Source organism: Stegodyphus dumicola, chromosome 1 (genome assembly GCF_044657685.1).
Source record: "Stegodyphus dumicola isolate Sdum_Otavi_A_Nest chromosome 1, ASM4465768v1".
NCBI classification, from domain to species: domain Eukaryota; kingdom Metazoa; phylum Arthropoda; class Arachnida; order Araneae; family Eresidae; genus Stegodyphus; species Stegodyphus dumicola.
The window spans coordinates 279858034-279880936 of record NC_140768.1 but is presented as its reverse complement, the minus strand read 5'-3'; the positions used below and the strand labels follow the sequence as shown (position 1 = coordinate 279880936).

Here is a 22903-nt window from a genome sequence, read left to right as displayed (position 1 = left end):
ATAACTTATTATATATATATATATATGGAACAGTATATAGAATATGAAAGTGCGAACTTGGTACAAGCCATTCTTAGGTGTAACATTTATAAACTTATTTTTTATTTTGCATCTTCAGAAAACTTTTCGCAGCCTTTTTTGATGTGCAACCTTTTGAAGCAACAGTGATGATATGTAATTGTACTACTTTTATCAAAAATTTAAATCAATAAAGCAAGAGGTTTGTTTTTCTACTTGTACAGCAAAATCTTTTCTAAATTTACCAGTAACTAACCTGTAAATTAACTAACCTGTAAAATTTTAACAGCTGAGAAATATATATATATATATATATTTGTAATATATATATATATAAAGTAACATTTGTATATACAGTGGTGGGCAAAATTGTGCACACTTTTGGAAATTTTTATGTTTTTGAACTTTGTATGCTTATAGAAAATGTTACATTTCACAAAATGCAAACTTGTATACATCATTTTAAAGAGAATGTATTACTGAATTCAATACAACACACGAAATTCAATTATTTGCAATACAAAAAAAGTTAAATGATAATAGTTATCAATATACATTAGATAGTGATGATTGCAGTGAGTTATCAGTACTTAGTAGGGTACCTTTTATTTTTGATTACAGCTTCACATCGATGTTTCATTGAGCTGACAAGAGTTTTAAGCTCTTCTTTCGTTATTACATGATGCCAGGAAACAATTATAGTCTCAATTAGTTCCCTTTTATTTGATGGGCACCTCATTCGGACAAGAGTTTTCAAACGGTGCCACAAATTTTCAATAGGATTGAGGTCAGGACTGTTTCCTGGCCATGACAACAATTTAATGCTCTTTGTACGAAACCACTCTTTCGATATTTTGGCCGTGTGGCAAGGAGCAGAATCCTGCTGAAAAATAAAGGAAGCATTGTTGAGGAAAAGATCTCTGATGGAAGGTAGAAGTTTTTGTTCTAGAATAGTGTCAATGTATTTTCTGGCATTCGGTGTCCCATCGATGACATGAAGGCAACCAATACCATCTGCTGACATGCATGACCAAATCATATCACTAACTGGGTTCTTCACGGTTGCTTGAATGCAGTCAGGATGTAACTCTTCTCCTATTCTACACCTTACATATTTTCGCCCATCACTACCGAATAGCAATATGTTAGTTTCATCACTCCATATAACTTGTGACCACTGATCATCTGTCCAGTTAATGTGCTCCTTTGCCCACTGTAGTCTTTTTTTTTTTTTTTTTCTTTTTTTTTTTTTTTCGTTGCTGAAAATTAAGATAAGGCTTTTTTTGTGAAATTCTACCTCTGAGTCCAACACCTGTTAATCTTCTCCTGATTGTTCTGGAACTGACAGAAACACCAGCATCATTCAGATCACTTCTGATGGTCGCTGATGACATTTTTCTATCTTGGAGACATATTCGTTTTATTCTTCTGTCATCAATAGATGTGGTGCACCTTTTCGGCCTTTTCCTTCTTTGTTTTTTATTGCATTCGTCTCCTGATATCGTAAAAAAAACTTTCGGACTCCAGATGTAGTCACTGAGCCACCCACCTGTCTTGCAATTTCAGCATAGCACTTTCTCGTAACACAATAATATTACATCTCTTTCTAGGTGTCCAATCTTCTCTTTTATTTGATGTCATTGCTTCTTGACTAAATATTAAAAATTTTTACAAAAATTCCTACTTGTAATTGCAGTGTATAAGAAACAGGTCCTCCTTCTACAGAACAAAGCAAAATAATGAATTGTTTCAAGTGTAAACATGATATTAGCTTCTACTGGCAGTTACTAACATTTGATTGGTTCTCAGAACAAGAACAGTGATTGGCCAGGAAAGCTAGACGTTACATACCACTTCATAACTGTGTTTTTTATTTATATTAAAGTACATATAACTTTTTTTTTTGTATTGCAAATAATTGAATTTTGTGTTTTGTATTGAATTCAGTAATAAATTCTCTTTAAAATGATATACAGTTCCGGATTATCGATTTTTCCGGATTATAGATCATCAGTTTAAAGCTGGTCAGATGGCATGCAGAAATTATAAAATTAAAAATATGAAACCGTAATTTATGAAATAAAGAAAAATTATGATCTAAAGGGTATCAAAATTTACAAAAAAACGCTTAATATTTATTTGTTTACTTTATTAATCATTTCCTTCAATGTAAGTTGTTTAAGTTTCTTCGTTTTTTATGTGATAATACATTCTCTTTAATTCTATAAACAGACATAATTTCTTGTTCAGTTACAAAGTTCCGCTGTTCAAGTCCTATAATTGCTGTGTCTACCGACTAATTTATCAATTGAAATTTTTTCGTTTTCAATAACCTCTGTCACTTTGTTCGCTATCGGAAGTGAATTATAATGACGAGGAATTTGATTTAAATCATATCAAAGACGGAGTACATCGAGATGAAATACTACATTTAGTAAGGAATAATAAGCCAAATAAAATAAAAACATCTGCCCTGAAGATAAGGATAGTGCTGACAGATCAACTTCCAATTCTTTGCACGCACGCCACAGCGGCGTTAAAGATAAACAAAGTTTAGATAAAAAAACGTTAAAGTTTAGATAAACAAAGCATATGCCTTTATCCATTTTTTGCAACAATTCCACTTTTTGTTTAATGAACTTCGAAACATACTTTCGCTTTGTAGATCCTTTACATATTAATAAATATATATCAGAAATTCTATTTGACATAATCGAAAGTTCAAGCTTACTTTTATAAAATTGCTCTAACAGTCTGCAAAAAATAATAAGCCGGATCCAATTCGAAGATTAAGGAACAACGCAATCTGCAACATTAACTGAAATAGATAATTAGACAATTTTAGCTTAGCTTATACCGTCTGTTATACATTAAACGCGCACTCGTAAATGTATTTTGCGCACGCGCACAAGCATATCTGCAGCCGTAAAGGTCTTACGCGCAAGCGCAGAAAGTTTGTAGCTTTGAAGTCAGGATTATGGGTGTCCGAATTAATGACTTTTGACTGTATACAAGTTTGCATTTTGTGAAATGTAACATTTGCTATAAGCATGCAAAGTTCAACAACATAAAAATTTCCAAAAGTGTCCACAATTTGGGCCACCACTGTATATATATATATATATATATATATATAACTTAGAAAGAGGTGTTGAAATCATGAAATGTTGAAAGATTTTAGTGAGCACTACTGGTATGTAATAGATTGATTAACAGTTTTAATTAAAACATTGTGTAAGATGATATGTGCCTTTTATCATAAACTTTAATATTTTGATTGAAAGAAAAACATGCTCAAATGTAAAATTTTAAATTATGCTACAAAAGCAACCTTAGATTTGCATTGATTTTAAATGGAACTTTATTGATTTTGACACTGGACAATAGATGACAGTATGATCACACAATAGACTTGTCACTAAAATGAGATCTCATCTTGGCATCTTTTCCACTTAAAAACTTATTTAAAACCTGCATTTGATTTTAGCACAGTTTTTTTAATATTATTTCCATATAATGTGTGTACTTTACTTAAGCATTTAAAATTTAAAGTACTTTTTGGTGAACATTGTGTCAATCATAATGTGCCAACCAAGTGTGGCAATCTGTTTATTTCACATCAAGAGTTGCTCAGAGATTTCCAGTTGCTTATTTTTTATTTTAAATTGAATTGCTACTTTTTTAAGAAGTAATTGATATGGATTATATAATTTGGCAATTGCCAAATAATGAATGGTTGATTAAATTCGTTTGAGATGAATATATTATCTATACTGAAAGATTTTGTTTGGAAAATCATGAAATGAAATTATATTTTGTTTTTACCAAAACATCAAAATAGGGTAGCACTGCAGAATCATTCATGTATGAGGGGTGTTTAAATGAAAAGGCACAACCAAACCAGTTGAAATTTGAGTGTGCCGCTGTAGGATAACATAGTGAGATATCTATGATGAAAGTAGTGTCTGGCATGGTTATGGACATGTGAGGTCACTTGCACATGATGCAGGAGAACAAGCAGTTGTGTGTTTTGTCCAATTGATGAAGCAGTGCGTGTGAGGACATTTCAAAACTGAGAAGCAATGAGATGTTACTAGATTTTTGATGGCGGAATGGGTTAAACTGACCGATATTCATTTCAAGATGGCCATGTATGGGGAAGACTGTGTCTCTGACAAGTCAGTGAGAAAGTGAAATGCCCGTTTTCACAAAAATCAGGAGTGTTTTAGTGATGACCTGAGGCCAGGCTAGGCAAACATGGTAATCATGGCCGAACTCATCAACAAGGTGAATGACCTGGTGAGAGGTGATCAGTGTGTCACAAGCGAATGTTAACAGTGGTGGTAGGGAACGGTGTTGTAACAGTATGGACAATTGTGTGCAATATATCGGGTTGCCGGAAGGTGTGCGCACAATAGGTTCTGAAGAAGCTCAGTAAACTGCAAAAGGAACTATGTGTAGGGTAACATTGCAAAAACCTGTTGAAATATGATGAAGACCATGCTTTCCTGGAACAGATAGCTACCAGTGATGCGAGCTCATACCATCACTAGAGACCAAAGGAGACAACATGCAGCATAAGCATGCATTGTCACTTTCCAATAAAAAAGTGAAAGCTGTGCCTTCGGCAGGCAAGATGATGCTAGCCATCTTTTTTTGACATCCAAGGTCCAATGCTCATCGAATTCCTCGAGCACAGGAGAAACATTAACAGTGACATGTAGTATGAGAAACTCCATAGCCTACACAAGTCCATCAAGAGCAAATGCCAGGGCTGCTCTTAGAGGAAATGATTCTGCTCCATGTTAATGTGTGTCCACACATCTCCAAAGTCACACAAGTTGTAATGGCCAAGTTTAAATGGGAGCAGCTAGAGCATCTACCATACAGCCCAGACATGTCACTCTGCAACTTCCATGTGTTTGGTTCGCTATAAAAAAACATCTCAAAAGGAAGCACTTCAGCTCATATGACAAACTGAAGGACTGGCTCCTGTCATAGCTACTGGGAGTCCTTTGGTCCATGAAACAGTGAGATAGTTGTGCTCAGGTGTCTAGTGATTACTAGTGAATAAAAACTTCAGTTATACCCACAGTGTCATTGCATACCTTTTCATCTGAACCTCCTTTATAGCAAGAAGAAATGTTTACAGAGTGTATATTGGTTCAAAAGTTAAGACATTCATTTTCTGTTAGCAGTTAGCTTCTTGTGTCAAGGGCTCATTTTGATGAATTCTGTCAGCTGCAGCTAAGAATGAATCACTGTATAACTGTTAATTGAAATTATCACATATGTTCTTATTTGTAAATTTCAGGGTTTTTTTAATTGTTATTTTTTTAGATTCAATTTAGATTTAATAAGATAGCTATTCTATTATGAAACTGTATATCGTTAAAGTTGTTCTCATTATTTCTGTCTTTAAATTTTGCACCAACATTTACTTTTGGTGTTAGGTGGCATCTTGTTAACTGAAAAGTATTTAATTTTTTTATCATTGAAGGCCTTCAAAAAAGTTCCATTTATAATTAGTGTGAAGCATTTTTTATTTTATATTTTGTATATTTTTACTGTGAATTTGTTTAGACTAATATGTTATGTAATTTTTTTTTTTTTTCCATTTTATAGAACCAAGTTTTGTGGCATCGTATGAAATTGGAAATTTTACATATTTTTTCTTTAGAGAAATAGCTGTGGAGTATATAAATTGTGGAAAGGTATGTTTTTTCACTAATGTTTTCTGTTAACATCACAATCGTTGTAAATTTTTTTTTTTTTTTTTTTTTTGCTTGGCAGAATCTTGGATTTTTGGTCATCGCTAAAATGTTTGGCTACAGTAATTCTAATAAAAAAAATAGCTGATGTGTTAAAAATAATAATAATAAAAGTTTTGAGAACAATTAATAAAAAATAGAAAAAGAAAATTTGAAAGGTTTCAGAGTTTAAATTACACCCAAAAGGGCATTTTTTTAACATTTTGTGTGTTACCTTTATTTATTAAATATCATGTTCTTTGCACTTAAACCATAAAATTCAGTTCAAGAGCAATATTGCAAAATAATTTAAATTGAACATATCTTTAGAATTTTTGATATACAGTTCCACTTGCTGGAGATAAAAATATTTTTTCTGTACAACGTTGTCCTTGTTTGCTTTCAAATCCTTGCGTTTGTTAATCAAAAATTCGTTTACAAAATTTTACAAAATATGAAATGGATAATAAAACAAATTCCAAACTTCAAAGTTGGTCTTCCAGATGCCCATATTCGCAGTAGGATTACATCATTCAAAATCTGATGGCTCTAGATACCATAGTTTTATCACAATGAGACAAACATACATACATTTATGCAGATTCTTCATTGTTTAATTTCTTTAGATATAATACAGGGCGATAATATTTGGTGGCAACATTTTGAAAAGTGAAACGGACATTCAGAGTGATTCGACGCAAAATTGCAAAACGAAAACAATAGCCCCTCAGGGACAAAGCCCCTTTGGACTAAAAAACTTAATTTATTAAATATTGTGTTTAAATAATTTTTAGATACATGGGCAGATATAAAAAATGAAGGAATGAGGATTTATAAATTGGTATTCATTGTATAATTTTATTGCAAATGAACATTTAGGAGGCTAAAATTTTTTATGGCAAATAAAATTTGAAATAAAGGATCTAACTGACTGGTGATTTGCTTGCTATTTGTTACTACATTAATTCTACTGAGTAGTAATATAGATGCTTTATGCCCTGTTGCTTTTTTAGTTCATTTCCTTTAACCCTCATATTCTTTCAAATTTTGATATGTGTACCTAAGTCTTAAAGATTATATTTGTAATTTATTTCAAAATGTTCAGAATTCAAGTTTTCTAGCTTCTTATTTTTATATGTTGCTTAAAGGTATTTATTGATCCATCAGCAGCTTTGTTGCATTTCAGTTCTGTACATGTTTAAATTTATTGTGCAAATCCTATGCTGTTCTTTCTGCGGGTAAGTATGTGGCATATGCAGTTTATCGGGTAAATATGGGACATACGCAATTTATCGGGTAAATATGTGGGTAAAATCTGTGGTTAAATATGTGGCATATGCAATTTATCGTGGCCTTTCTGTTTTATTACTGGTCTGGGTGTTGTAAATAGTAGGATTCTTTTCATTAACCTTTGGATGTGTAAAATTATTGTTCTTCTTATATTATTTACTTTTTCTACATTATAATACTTAATATTTTATTATATTTATATAGTATATAGAAAATTTTTCTAATAATAAATTCTAATTTCTAATAATATATATAACTTATTATCAGCTATATATATATAGATATATACAGTCAAAAGTCGTTAATTCGGACACCCATAATCCGGAATGATCTATAATCCGGACCTCAAAGCTACAAACTTTCTGCGCATGTGTCGCGTTGACGCATGAGCAAGAGACCTTTACGGCTGCAAATAGGCGTGTGCGCAAAATACGTTTATGAATGCGCATTTAATGTATAACGGACAGTATAAGCTAAGCTAAAATTATCTAATTCAGTTAATGTTGCAGATTGCGCTGTTCTTTAATCTTCTAATTGGATCCGGCTTATTATTTTTTGCAGACTGTTAGGGCAATTTTATAAAAGTAAGCTTGAACTTTCGATTATGTCAAAAAGAATTTCCGATTCTGGAGCTATCAAAGATCTACAAAGCGAAAGCATGTTCCGATGTCCATCAAACAAAAAGTGGAATTGCTGCAAAAAATGGATATAGGCATATCCTTTGTTTATCTAAACTTTAACGTTTGTTTATATAAACTTTGTTTATCTTTAACGCAGCGGCAGGCACACACAATGAATTGAAAGTTCATCTGTCAGCACTCTCCTTATCTTCAGGGCAGATGTTTTTATTTTATTCGGCTTATGATTCCTTACTAAATGTATTATTTCATCTCGATGTACTCCGTCTTTGATATGATTTAAATCAAATTCCTCATCATTATAATTCACTTCCGATAGTGAAGAAAGTGACACAGAGGTTATTGAAAACGAAAAAATTTCATTTGACAAATTAGTCGGTATTCTCGACACAGCAATTATAGGACTTGAACAGCGGAACTTTGTAACTGAAGAAGAAATTATGACTGTTTATAGAATTAAAGAGAAAGTATTATCACATAAAACGAAGCAACTTAAACAACTTACATTGAAAGAAATGTTTAATAAAGTAAACAAATAAATATTAAGCTTTTTTTTTGTAAATTTTGATTCTCTTTAGATCATAATTGTTCTTTATTTCATAAATTACGGTTTCATATTTTTAATTTTATAATTTCTGCATGCCATTTTACCAGATTTAAACTGATGATCTATAATCCGGAAAAATCGATAAACCGGAATCGCCGAAGTCCCGACGAGTCCGGATTAACAACTTTTGACTGTATATATATTTACTAAATAATATTGATTATTTGATTATATTATCTTTTAAGTATAATTATAGTAGGATTATCTTAAAAGAGTGAATCCATACTAGCAAGTTATTTTTTGAAAAATGTTTTGAAGTAACTTGAAAGTTAATTGTTAAAAATGTTTTAACGGGGACTGGAAGTAGTAGTAGTTACTTGTTTTCGCACTAAATGAATTTAAGATCATACAACATTATATATATATATATATATATATCTGTATTATATTTTTGAGATAAATGAAGGAAAAGTAAGCTCCCATCTTGAAACTGTATATAATAATTTCTAATTATCTGCATCAAGTCGGCAACCATCTGCAACTAATTTTTGAAAGACAACAGCGATTTTCAAATGGCAGTGATCTAACAATTACACAGAACAGCAACCAATTAACAAAACGTAAAATGCAACATCCATAATAGAACATTTATATTTTTATTTTTTGGTACTGTTCTTTCCTTGTGCATGGCAATCTCTTTTGGCTTAAAAAAATCTCACAACTCATCTTGCCATTGTTACTGTTTTTCTTTTCATGTACATAGTGATCTATTTCACTTAAAAATACAACTGAGAACAACAGAAACTGAGCACTGCATATTGTTGTGTTCCCGTGTACATATTAATTTGTTTCTGCAGTAAAATCATCAGAAAACTGCACACATTCAGCATTGGGATACAAATTTTGATCCATAAAAATTCAGTCATTTATGAAGTACAAAAGTTGTACAAAAGTTGTATTTATGAAGTACAAAAGAAGTACAAAAGTACAAAAGTTTATGAAGTGAATGGGAACTTTTGCATTAGGCAAAATGCCATCTGTCTGAAGAAATGCAACTATATTAATATATTTTAGATTGCCTGTTATGGCAACATAGCACATTGCTTTAAGAATACTTTTCAAGAGGGGTTGCAGATAATCAGAAAGTACCAATAATTTAAAACTAGATCTTTTAAGTCTGTGAAGGAATACCGAAGTTAATATGCATATTTTTTAACGCTTATTCCTTACGCCTTCTCCAGTGTTTACCCAAAAATACTAAATATTGCTATGTTATAAAAATCAAATAATCATTGTATCTAAAATTTTAAAAATTTTGCTGTGGAAAGCAATTTTTTGGAAATTCTATTCTTTAAATAATTAATAATTTGACTTCTGCAAAAAGATGTATGCTTTTGTAAATTTTTAGAAATTAAAAACAAATTTGTATAAAGATATTTTGAATGAAAGCTTTTTTCTCATTCCAGTGCATAATTTCACTTTGTTTTTAGATTATATATTCAAGAGTTGGCCGAATGTGCAAAAATGATAAAGGAGGACAGTTTATTTTGAAAGACAACTGGACAACATTTTTAAAAGCTCGCTTGAACTGTTCAATTCCAGGCCCTTATCCATTTTATTATAATGAAATTCAGAGTATTTATTTCATTGAAAGTCATCAAATTATGTATGCTACCTTTACAACACCAGAGTGAGTAGTTTAAATTTTACATATGATTAGTTTGTAACCTTTTTAAATGTGTATCTAGAGAATGTTTAAAAATTGAATGTGTAAGCAGTTATTTTTTAGATTTCTTTTTGTATATATATAAACTTCTATTCATTGTTCTGATTTTTTCAAATTAAGTTGCATTGTCTTTATTATATATTGAAATGTTTGTTATAAAGATGCACGCTTTCATTTCAGGAACAGTATATATGGCAGTGCCATATGTGCTTTCAATTTTTCGGCTATACATAAAGCTTTTAATGGCCCGCTCAAGTACCAGAGTAATCCAAAGGCAGCATGGGAGAAACATACTGTAACTCATAAACACTTTCAGGTAGTTTGATATTCAAAATATTATTTTGTGATTTGAGAATAAATTTATAAGGTGAAAGATTAAAACACTGGCATAAACAGTGCATTTGCAAAATTTTTAATATTAAATTCATCCCTATCTTCTCCAAAAATATCAAGATTTGAGAAACACAATTTTATTATTATTTAGCTTTCTAGGCGCATTTCTTTTATGTATTTCACACTTATATTTATGGCACATTTCCTTATCTTTCTTGATATTTTCTTAGAAGTCAGCCATTAGAATATGTTTTAACTCTTTTGCATGTTTTTCTGAATTTCTGATGTACTCTATAAAATATGCCCTTAAGATGAAATTACACTTTAGAGAACAGAAATTAATCCACAAGATTAACATCTAAGTAATAAAGGAGATGCAAATGTGTTTTGATAATAAATTGTTTTAGAAATTACCTTGCACTTTTGGTTTTTCATTATTAGCATTGTGATTAGAGGTTTCCTATTATACCGTGATAGATCCCAGTGTAGCAATTTAGATCTGTGTCTGTAGTATCTTTGCAAAACAAAACACTGTGATTATTATGCAGATTTTTTTTTTTTTTTTTCTATTTAAAGCATCTTATTAAAAAAACTTTTGCTCACTTTCTCTTATAAGCGCACAATAAAGAGATGTCAATCACTACATTTCCATTATACTTTTAATGTACGTCATATTCTGTTTTGGCTTTAATATATACAGGTTAGGATATATGTGCCATTATGTATTTTCTCAAGCAAGATCACTAATATGAAATATACACAATATAATTATAATAATTATACATTATAATTTATAAGTATTGTCTTTTAAAAGCAGTAATAATGTAGAGTTACATTTATTGAAAAGATAACAGAGCTTATATCTTCAAATGAAATGATTAAAAAATATTGAATTTTATGTTAAATTTTGATTTTTTGTGTTTATTTTGTAGTGTCAAAGTCCGGGCAGTACTCAGCACTTGTTAGATGCAGAAGCCTATCAATTAACTGATGATGCTGTCCAATCTGTACATTCCAGACCAGTATATATGAGGGAATTGGAAAGGTATTGAACTTCCTCTCTTTTTTATGTTTGCAATAAAATTTTATGATGTGTGTAGTTGCTTTAACCATTGATAAAGTATTTTTTGTTTGTCTGTACCAACTGTATAAGTATTGTTATCTCAAGAGTATTGAGAGATATCAAAACTAATTACATTTCAATCTTGTTTAAACCTTTGAATGCAATTATTTTTCAATCAATTGATAAATATGGTAGAATTCCTTTGATCTACACAACTCAGCGCTAAAGATTATACAAACCAGTAAATTTTACATAATATTGGTCACGTCATATAATATTTATTTATATTTTAATATAACGTTTTTCTCTCTCTCTTTTTTTTTTTTTTTTTTTTTTTTTTTGTTACAAAGGTCTGTTAGTAGCGACCTTTTTGAGGGGGCTCAGGTTTCTTATATAATTTGTAATATCCAGCTACACAAAGCTTAAGATTGCATTAAAATCGTAATGCATGCTTCATGTCAGGATCAGGAGTAAAAAAATGTTGTTCCATACTTGTAGCAAACTTCAGGCCCTCGCAAATTAAATCAGCCATTAATAGCTGAACTTCACTTTCGACTTTGTCATTATCGACTTCTCTATTATCATAAACTTTCATAAATTCAATCAAATTGTCCTCATCCAAAGGGCTTTCTCACATCAATTCTTCGATGTCATCCACCTTCATCATAAAACCTCTGCCACCAATTGCATTTGATAGAATTGTAATTTCAAAACCTACTTCACATCTATTTCATGCATGCACGTAAGGCCGAAGGAATGCTCCTTTTCATTGTGGTTGAGCTATTCCTGCTTTGATAAAGCTTTCATGCTTAACATTATAAATTCTTTGATGAAGTCACTAACACATGTGTCCAAGTGTGTGGGCCTAAACACACATGTGTGGGTCTAAACTGACTGACTTCTGATCACACTGTCAAAATTAGAATTTAAAAAAATTTGGGGGGGGGATTTGTGCTGAAATTGAAAAATGTGCTAGACAAAAAATTTGTTTAAAAAATGTATTTGTTTTTACTGGTGAACCATGTTATTTCAAAATCATATGTATATGTATTTGAACAATGAAACAATGTCCTCTATTTTTGATAATTTTTATTCCCTCTTAGGCTGAGCTCTATTGTTGTTGATGTTGTCTCAACTAAGTATCATGATGACATTCATGTTTTGTATGTTGCAACAAATGAAGGTGAACTTCGAAAGCTAGTCACTGTTCCAAACTCACCAGAAAGTTGCCTGATAGAAAAACTTGAAATTTTTCCCCCAGGAAAATCTCAGAAAATTAAAATCTTGAAACTGCTGAAAGATACAGTAAGATCAATAATTTTTAGTGTTAATTTGAGCTAAAATAATAGTCCAAATAATTAATTATTGGAACTGTTAAGACAACATAAATCAGTGTACTGTTCATAAATTTGCAAGACTAGCTTTGAAGGTTTAAATACAGAACCACATTCTTCACGTGCAGAAGTGTCATTCTGCACACCTGCAATTGAAGAAGGTTTTTTTTAATTTAAACCTTTGAAACTAGTCCAGTAAATTTATGAGTATTATACTTTTTTTTTGTTACCTTAACACTTCTAATAAAATAATAATTATTGGATAAATTTGACTTGAAAAAATTTATCCAAATTAGTGTTTAAATTTGATATAAATAAATGTGTATTTCAAAAATATATTTCTGTACATGTGTACACCCCATACATATGATATATGAACTGAGTATGTAGTGCTTGCAATATTAACAGTTTATTCTCATGTAAAAGTAAAGATTTCAAATTAATTCCATTTATTTTATTCTTTAGAATTCATTATATATTGCAACTAATGATACAATTCTTCGAGTTCCACTTCATCGATGTGAGCGTTTTGAGAAAAAATCGTAAGTTACCTCCAATGTACTGATTAATTTTTATGTCATTTATTTATATTGGATAATTCTTTCACAGCATTATTAAAAATAAGTAAATAATAGTCATTTGATTTGTATTAAAGTTATGTTATCTTAAAATCTGAAGAAAATTTGTACTTCAAAATATTTCTAATAGCTTAAATAAGTTTTAATTGTGAAGTTAAAATCTTAAATAGCTGCAATTTTCATAATTTTTCTGTCATTTCAATTTAAAAAATGAAAACTTTCAATTATTTTACATCCAAAGAGGCATTTTTTCATTTACACGTATATATACTTTTCGAGTAATGCCCCTTTGGGCTAAAAATATTTAAAAATACCATATCTTTAGAATTTCTTCATGTGCTGGAGATAAAAGTATTTTTTTCCATAGAGTATGTTGCCTCTGCTCGCTTTGAAATCATTGAGTTTCTTAATCAGAAATTCGTTAAAGTTTAAAAAATCTGAAATAGATAATAAAAGTAATTCAAGGTTCCTGCTTCCAGGAGCCCATATTCGAATGGAGGACTACGTTATTCAAAATTTGAGGTATCGTTTTTTCACAGTGTGGGAAATATATATGCATTCATGCAGATTCTTCATTATGTAATTTCTTTAAATTTCATTGGTGGAAACAATTTGAAAAGTCATACAGCTGTTTATAGTGATTTGACGCAAAATGTCATTTCAAGACTAATAGCCCTTCTGGTCTAATGCCCCTTTGGGCTAAAAAGAAAAAGGTGAGGAATTTATTTGAGGAACTTCTGTTTATACTAATATTTTGCATTAGTAACTGTTTGTAAATTAAAAATTAAAAAAGTGATTAAATTGTTTGTATATAATAAGTCTGAAATCAGTGATGGTTAATTCTATACAATTTTCTTTAAAAATACTAACACAGTTATTCATTTTCTTCTGCAGTGATTGTTTAAATTCTTTGGATCCATACTGTGGATGGAATGAGTATCAAATGGCATGCACTACAGCTCCTCATCGTAATCCATTGAGTAGCTTTTGGGTGCAGAACCCCATACGGTGTCCAAAGCCTGATGCTCCAGGTAAACATATATTCTGAGGTTTGTTTATATAGATACTGTTTATTTGCATGTTTATAGAGCTCTTTTTACAGGAAAAACAATTCATTTAATATTTTTGAATATATAATGTGTATATAATATACACATACAGAAGCAGTTCCATGTCAGTATGTATTTGTTGTTTTACTTAATGCAATTTTGTGAACAGTTGATTTAAATAAATAGCATATAGTAACAGAAATTCATTTTTAAACCAATACTTTTTGGTGGCCACAGTTCAGCTATTGGCCCACCAGCGGCCAAGCGGTAATGTCGCTGAACACTAGTAGTTAGGTCCGAGGTTCGAATCCCGCGAATGGGCTGGCTGCATGGGTGTTTTCGTGGTTTTCCCCATGTGTAACGTGTATACGAGCCAGTTTCCCTTAAAAAGTCCTCCATGAAGGCATCCTTCCCTCAAGGCAGATAGCCTTCAAGTGCTTTGTCGTAATCTAATAAACCAAACCAGTTCAACTATTGCTTTTAGTAATGCTTCAAACACATTATGAGGCCTCATATAATGTCTAAATATATGCTGTGAACTCCAGCTATATCAAGCTATATCCCTGTGTTTTTTGTTCCACCATTTTATTATGATAAGCATATTAAATATTTAGCATTGAAAAATTGATAAATTTGCACTATCTGAAGAAAGATAAACTGCCTGTATGTGTGAATTGTAAACTCTGTTTTTTTGTACAGATCCATAATTGTCTGCTTTTTTGGCAAAACTGAACAAATGAGGGCATTGGCACTTGTCTCATGTCACCCACTCATGCATTCCAACAGAACTTCAGTTAAATATTTTTTAAAATCATTCTGGAACTAGTTTCATTCAGAAATACAACCATCTGTCATCTATGTAGCTATATAAAAAATGATCCAGATTAACTGTAACTTGAAGGCAACAAACTATCTAGAACACCTATGAGCATCATCCCGAAAAAGTGGAATGAAGATTCAAGAACTTGCAGTGGCAGATCACCAAAGGATGATAAATGACATTGCAAGAACTGTTGATGTGTAAAATGGGTCCATGCAAACTCTCTTAATATCAGACTTGAGTATGCAACTTATCACTGTCTGTTTCCCATCTGCTGACCTCTAAACTATAGAACTTTGTGTCAAAAGGTGCCAAGAACTTCAGGAGCATGCTGAAGATAATCCATTCTTCATGATTGGTGTTGAGAATAATCACACGTACTCCCCGTTCTTGTTTTAATGTCATGTATTTTAACTGTAACTGTTTTATAATTTTTGCTTAGGTTGATCTGGCAACGGTTGTAGTTGTGCTCGTGTGATATGTAGAAACGAGCTTTACCATGTGCGTGAAATTCCATCTTTTAATAAAGCCTCTACTTAATTATCATCGGCCTCTGATTCACTTCTTTTAAATCTTTACAGCAGAGCGTGGTTCTGATATTGAACACGCTAGAGGCGAAGCATTTATATTTGTTTTGTTGAACTTATTTGTTTGGAACGGAATCGCGCGTTAAGTGAAATTTGAAATGGCAGCACGTGATGAGAACACAAAGTATTGTGTTGAGCCGTTTAACGGTAAAAACTTTTCTCTGTTTAAGCGCCATGTAGAAGCTGTGTTTGCAGCCAAAGAACTTTATAAATATTTAGACGTTGAAGCGGATGAAACGAAAGTCGCTGAAATCAAAGATGCAAAAAAGGCTTACGCATTGCTGCTAACCCTTCTAGATGATGCCATATTGGCGACCATGTCGAGTGAATCTTCTGCATGTGAAATTTGGAGCAGTTTAAAGAATAAATACCATAAGGTGAGTGCAGTTAGTCAAATATTAGTACGAAAGAAATTATCAACACTGAAGAAACGCCGAGATTGCAGTATGCAGTCACATATAAACGAACTGTTGGCTATCGTAAATGAACTGCGGCTTTCGGGTGCTGAAGTCAAAGATATGGATGTGATTATTTATTTGTTGATGTCGCTACCTTCTGAGTACGACATTATTAAATCGACGATTGAGAACCAGCCAAATGAAATGCTTACGCTGGACTTTGTTATGCAAAGGCTCTTGAATGCTGAAGAATTGCAAGGTGAGAGAAATTCTTACGATTCTCGTATTTCTGGCTCAAGTAATAACGTAGCTTTTAGCGCTGATAAGCGTGATATCATCTGCCACAAATGTAAAAGTAAAGGTCATATTGCCAGACTTTGCAAAAAAAAATTAGTTTGTTTTGGATGTGGACGCCCAGGGCATTACAGGAAGGATTGCAGATTTAAGCATAAATCAGATTATAGAGAATCGGCTGCAGTAACATTCATGGTTGGTGAGCCTGTTGGAAATTTCATTCTGGATTCTGGAGCATCTACACACATGTGTAATAAAGGTGAGTGGTTTGAAGAAATTAAACCTTTTTCTGGAACTGTTGCATGTGCTTCAAAAAATGAAATTTTAAAGGTAGAAGGTATTGGTACAGTACCTGGAACATTAAATGGAAGAGAAATATTACTTAAAGATGTGTTATATCTGCCTGAGTTGAACGGTCAATTAATATCTGTGAAGAATATTCAAAAAGCAGGTTACAGTGTAATTTTTAAGAATGATGTAGCTGTTATTGAAAAGAGGAATGAAAAATTTAAGTTTGCTAAACTCAATGAGAAAGGACAGTATGTGAGTCAATTTGAAACAGTTAAAGCTTCAACATACATTGCAAATCATAGTGCAGAATTATGGCACAGGCGCATGGGGCACTCATCTGATAAAATGTTAAAAGAAATGGGTTTGCCAGTATCTGAGTCACCTTCAAGCTTTTGTGAAGAGTGCATATTAGCAAAACATTCCAACACTCCTATGAACAAAGGTCCTAGAAGCAGAGAGCATGTGCCGATGAGAATGGTACACACTGACATATGTGGTCCCATTGATCCACCCACTAGGGAAGGTGAAAAGTATTTTGCTACAATCATAGATGATTTTTCTAGATTTACTGAAGTGCATCTCTTAAAGCACAAGAGTGACATAAATGAAGTGTTTAAATTGTTCCTAAAGCAGAATCCTGATGTGTACAAAATTCGGTGGGATAATGCCAAGGAATACGTGTCTGGTGAACTAGCTCATTATTGCAAGAAAAATGGTGTTATGTTAGATCCTGCTCCTCCATATTCACCTCCTTTAAATGGTGTGGCTGAGAGAGCCAACAGATATCTTTTAGAGAAGGCCCGAGCTCTAATATGTGAAGCAAAGCTTTCTAAATCCTTCTGGGGCTATGCTGTACAGACAGCTGCATATCTTAAGAATAGAATTCCAAATCAGACTGTTGAAAATGTACCTTATAAGCTCAAATATGGGAAGCCGCCTGATTTGAATATTATTAAGGTGTTTGGATCTGATGCATACATGAGAGTTCCTGATAACTTAAGAAAGAAATTAGATCCAAAATCAAAAAAGATGATTTTTATTGGATACTCTACCATGGGTTATCGTTTACTGGACCCAGTCACAAATCATGTTGTGGTTTCTCAAAATGTATTGTTCAATGAAGAGAAAAAGAAATGTATCTCAGTTCAAGATGATTTTTCCATAGAAAGTAAAGATCCTGCTAAAGATGAGGTAGTATATGATTCAAGTGATGTAGAATCCAAAAGTCATGAAGAAATTACTAGGCAAAGAAGAAATGTAAAATTACCTGTAAAGTTGAATGATTACTTTGTGTATGAAGCTAATGTGGCAACTGTTGATACAGTAACATATGAGGATATAACATCATTGCCGACAGAAAAGCAAGTCCTATGGAGGAAAGCCATGGATGAGGAAATAGCTTCTCTTAATAAAAATAAAGTGTGGGAGTTAGTCAACTTGCCAAAGGATGAAAAGCCAATATCCTGTAAATGGGTGTTGCGCATCAAAAGAAACAATGTCTACAAAGCTAGATTGGTTGCTCGTGGCTTTGAACAGAAGCCAGGTATTGATTACTTTGAGACCTATGCTCCTGTAATTAGTACATCATCACTTTGACTTGTGCTGGCTATCATTGTTCAAAAGAATCTTGAAATCTATGCATTAGATGTAAAGACTGCATTTCTGAATGGTGATCTCCAAGAAACAATATACATGGAACAACCAATGGGCTACAGTGACAACAGTGGTCGTGTGTGCAAGCTTCTTAAGAGTCTTTATGGACTTAAGCAAGCACCGAGGCAGTGGTTCAAGAGATTTACTGATTTTATAATTCTGTTAAACTTCCAACAACTTAACTGTGAAGCATGTACTTTTGTAAGAAGAACTAAACAGAGTGAAATATTTATTGTGCTGTATGTGGATGACTTGCTAATTGCTGGTTCTAATGATTCAGAGGTAAAAATTGTGATTGAATTACTTAGAAATGAATTTGAGATGTCCAAGGCTGAAGTTGCAAATGAATTTCTTGGAATAAGTTTTGAATATTCACAGAACAAACTTACTTTAGGCCAAAAATCTTATGTTGAAAAATTGTTAAATAGATTTAGAATGTTAGATTGTAAGCCATCTGATACTCCTCTAGTGCCTAAGTCAACTTCATCAAATTTTGTGAATGGTGAAAGATTTCATGGCCCTTATCGTGAAATTTTAGGTGCTTTGCTGTATCTGTCTATGACAACTCGTCCAGATATTCTGTTTTCTGTGAACTGTCTGAGTCAGATACAAGAACAACCCACTAACAGTGCTTGGGCTGGTCTGAAGCAAATTCTTCGATATTTAAAAGGGACATCTGAATTCAAATTATTAGTTTGTAAATCTAATAGTGTTGATATTATGTTAAATGTTTATGTTGATGCTGATTGGGGGTCAGATACAAATGATAGAAAATCTATTTCAGGGTATATTATTTTCTTTAATGATTGTCCTGTAACTTGGTCTGTTAAAAAGCAAACATCTATTGCTCTGTCCTCTACTGAGGCAGAAATTTTGGCTTTAGCAAAAGCTATTCAAGACCTAACTGTATTTTATAATGTATCTAAAGAAATTTTAGGAGTCGACAATATTAAAGTTTCAGTTTATGAGGATAATCAGTCTGTAATTAAAGCAATATTGAATGAAAGTAATTGTGCTAGACTAAAACATTTGGATATTAAATTAAAGTATATTAGGGATATTGTAAAATTGTACGATATAAATCTCGTATATGTTTCTAGTGAAAATCAGTTAGCTGATTTGTTTACAAAATGCTTGCTTAAACCAAGATTGTGTTATTTAAGAGATAAATGTAAAATAATATGTGATTAAGGGAGGGTGTTGAGAATAATCACACGTACTCCCCGTTCTTGTTTTAATGTCATGTATTTTAACTGTAACTGTTTTATAATTTTTGCTTAGGTTGATCTGGCAACGGTTGTAGTTGTGCTCGTGTGATATGTAGAAACGTGCTTTACCATGTGCGTGAAATTCCATCTTTTAATAAAGCCTCTACTTAATTATCATCGGCCTCTGATTCACTTCTTTTAAATCTTTACAATTGGGAATATCATTAGTGATCAGATCCTATATGAATAAACGGTTAAAGGGCTCACTTACGCAAAATAGCTTTGAGCCATATTTCAATGTGCCAGGAATGTCAGGAGTGTTGCAGTGTTGCACATGCTAACTGTTTCAAAGGGGGGGGGGGTGTTCAGACTCTGGTGAGTAATGCACATTTTTGTCAGTGGAGCAGCTAATCTGGGAATTTTTTTTATATATTCTTATTCAGTGATGATACACTACAGAAATATTTTGTCATCAGTTTCATAGCAGTGTAAAAATACTTACTATTTGCACATGTTTTATCATGAATGTTGGTATATTGATCCAGTACTAATGTCCAAGAGAGATGTGATGTCCAAGAATGTTCTTTTTTGATTATGATATGTATGAGTTTTATCATATCATATTTTCCATGGTGTTGTTCTCTGATTACTGGATCTGGGTGAGGAAAATTCTATACTCCTGCAAAGGGGTATACAAGGAAAGGAAAGGAATATATATACCTCCAAAAATTATTTCTTTATCAAAAATTGATAACAGCTAAGAGTGGCATTATTTTACCATTTTTCTTATTGAAGGACACCTTTTTAGATTGCATTAGGATAGTTTCTGTCTTATTGGAAGAGATCATATATGCCTGTTTTATCAGTCCTTATCCTTATTGTAACTATGGACAAACATGTATTATATTGTTTAAGCTAGTGAATGTTGGAAGATGATCTGTCACATTTATTTCAGAAAATTAGTCTAATGATCCAAATTTAAAGCATATTGGAGGACCACGGAGAGTTAACTAGGGTCTTGCTGCTGAACTGAATTCTCATATGAGATCTCATTTGCCAAAATAACCCTTGAAAATAAAGAATTAAGAAACAGGCACGGAATTTCCTTCAGTAATCCAGAAAATATTGCTTCAGCATGTTTCCATTTCTTTCATCTCACATACTGTTGAAGAGCAGATGTCACTATACCATTCGTAGTTAAATGGTTGAAATGTTGCCATTCCATGTAACATAAGATCTTTAATTTGTCTTTCAGCTTAGAACTCTTTGTTGCTTAAACTGAGCAATTCAAAGCTGAAGTTATACTTCATAATCTGTATTTTTGTTTTATGTTTTAAAATATAACTAATTTATATATTACATATCTAATGTTTGTACTTCATAATATAGCCACTAGGCAGCTTTTATAAACATTTGCACCTATAGTGTAAGTGTAAAAGAGAAAGAGAGATTTTTTTATGATTTGTATTGCGAGCATTGTAACAAAATAGTTATGTACACTTCATCTGCCAATATGTGCATTTCGTTTCCTAAATATTTTTTTTAATTCATTAAAGCATTTAACTTTTTTATATCTATAAAACTTATGTAGTAAAAATTAATAAAACCTCATCCATTGTCAATAGGCAATAACATGCTCTTGCATTTCTATTCTACGAGGGCCATCCAGGAAGTAGATTACGTTTCCGTCTGTGTCCGCTAGGGGCGGGGCTAGCGCGGCCATCTTGGGGTCAGAGCGTTGCGCAGCTCAGTCTGCATCTAGCCGTGCTAGTGAGAGGTTCGTGCTGTGCTCCGTTCAGATACTGTGACGGTTTGAAATGTCTGCGTTAATTGAAAATCCCGCGAGCTGCGAGGTGCGCTCAGTAATAAGGTTTCTGACTGCAAAAAACTGTAAACCGATAGAAATCTATCGGCAGCTTCGTGAAGTGTATGGGGACAACATTATCACTGAAGGTGGAGTGCGTCAGTGGGTCATAAGATTTCAAAATGGCCGAACCAATGTTCACGACGAAGATCGAAGTGGGAGACCCAGCATAGTGACCGCCGAACTTCTCGAAAAAGTCGATGCTAAAGTCCGTGAAAGTCGAAATTTCACAATAACGGAACTTTCTTTGAGTTTTCCACAAATTTCGCGAAGTTTGTTGCACGAAATCATCAGCGAAAAGCTTGGTTACCACAAGTTTTGTGCAAGATGGATTCCAAAAATCTTGACAGAGGACCACAAAAATCAGCGAATGGCTGCAGCGTTGAACTTTTTGGACGCTTACCATAAGGATGGTGACTCTTTACTCGATCGCATCGCTACTGGTGACGAAACATGGGTGAAACATGTGAACTGTGAAACGAAATTGCAATCAATGCAGTGGGGGCACACAAGTTCTCCCCAAAAACCCAAGAAATGCATGCAAACAATGTCGGCAAGGAAGATAATGGCGACTGTTTTTTGGGACAGAAAAGGTGTAATTTTGGTGGACTTCCTGGAAAGAGGCACTACAATAAACTCTCAAAGGTATTGCCAAACTCTCCAAAAACTCAGAAGAGCAATTCAAAACAAGCGCAGAGGAATGTTGAGCTCTAAGATCTTGTTGATTCACGACAACGCCCGGCCCCACACAGCAAATGTCACTCGTAAAGTTCTTGAATCTTTTAAGTGGGAGTTGTTTCCTCATCCGCCGTACAGTCCCGACCTGGCACCGAGCGACTTCCACCTATTCCCAGCAATGAAGAAGTGGCTGGCTATGCAGCGTTTTGATGACGACGCACAGCTGCAAGAAGAGGTAACGAAGTGGTTGAAGGCGCAGGCGGCCGAATTTTTCGACGAAGGAATTTCCAAGCTCGTACATCGCTACGATAAATGCCTTAATTTGTATGGTGACTATGTAGAAAAGTAGTATTTGAGTGTGGCTTTCATCTGTATATAATAAAATTTGTTTCCTATACTTTGTTTATTTTTTTATTCCAAAACGTAATCTACTTTCTGGATAGCCCTCGTATATTTATAATGGACAGAATTTTATTACTTACTGAAAACAGAAATGAAATTTTATTCGACAGTTAAAACTTCAGATTATGATATAGCTTGCTAAAATGTTTGCAACTAATATATATATATATATAAATTAATTGAAAATAAAAATGTACACAAATATTTCACTTCTGCTTTTAAATAAAGAATATTATCTGCTGTTGCCAACTTATAAAACTGAATCTTTACAGTTGAATAAAATTAAAATTCAAAATGAAAAAAAGGTAACTCTGGAAACCCTGGAGTTTGTTTTGAAATTTCTTTTTTTTTTAATTCCTACTATTAGCTCGACAGTTTTTTC

General features: G+C 32.7%; 1 protein-coding gene across 3 annotated transcripts in view; it reads left to right on the top strand.

Moving 5' to 3' along the window:
• Window positions 1-22903, top strand: part of Sema5c (Semaphorin 5c) — a 209600-nt gene that overhangs the window by 163847 nt on the left and 22850 nt on the right. For all 3 annotated transcript variants that reach the window (XM_085807641.1, XM_085807644.1, XM_085807649.1), the window contains 7 exons: window positions 5644-5732; window positions 9734-9933; window positions 10150-10285; window positions 11235-11347; window positions 12469-12670; window positions 13165-13241; window positions 14172-14308. In XM_085807641.1, coding sequence (XP_085663767.1) covers window positions 5644-5732; window positions 9734-9933; window positions 10150-10285; window positions 11235-11347; window positions 12469-12670; window positions 13165-13241; window positions 14172-14308 — 954 coding nt within the window. The remainder of the gene's footprint in view (window positions 1-5643; window positions 5733-9733; window positions 9934-10149; window positions 10286-11234; window positions 11348-12468; window positions 12671-13164; window positions 13242-14171; window positions 14309-22903) is intronic.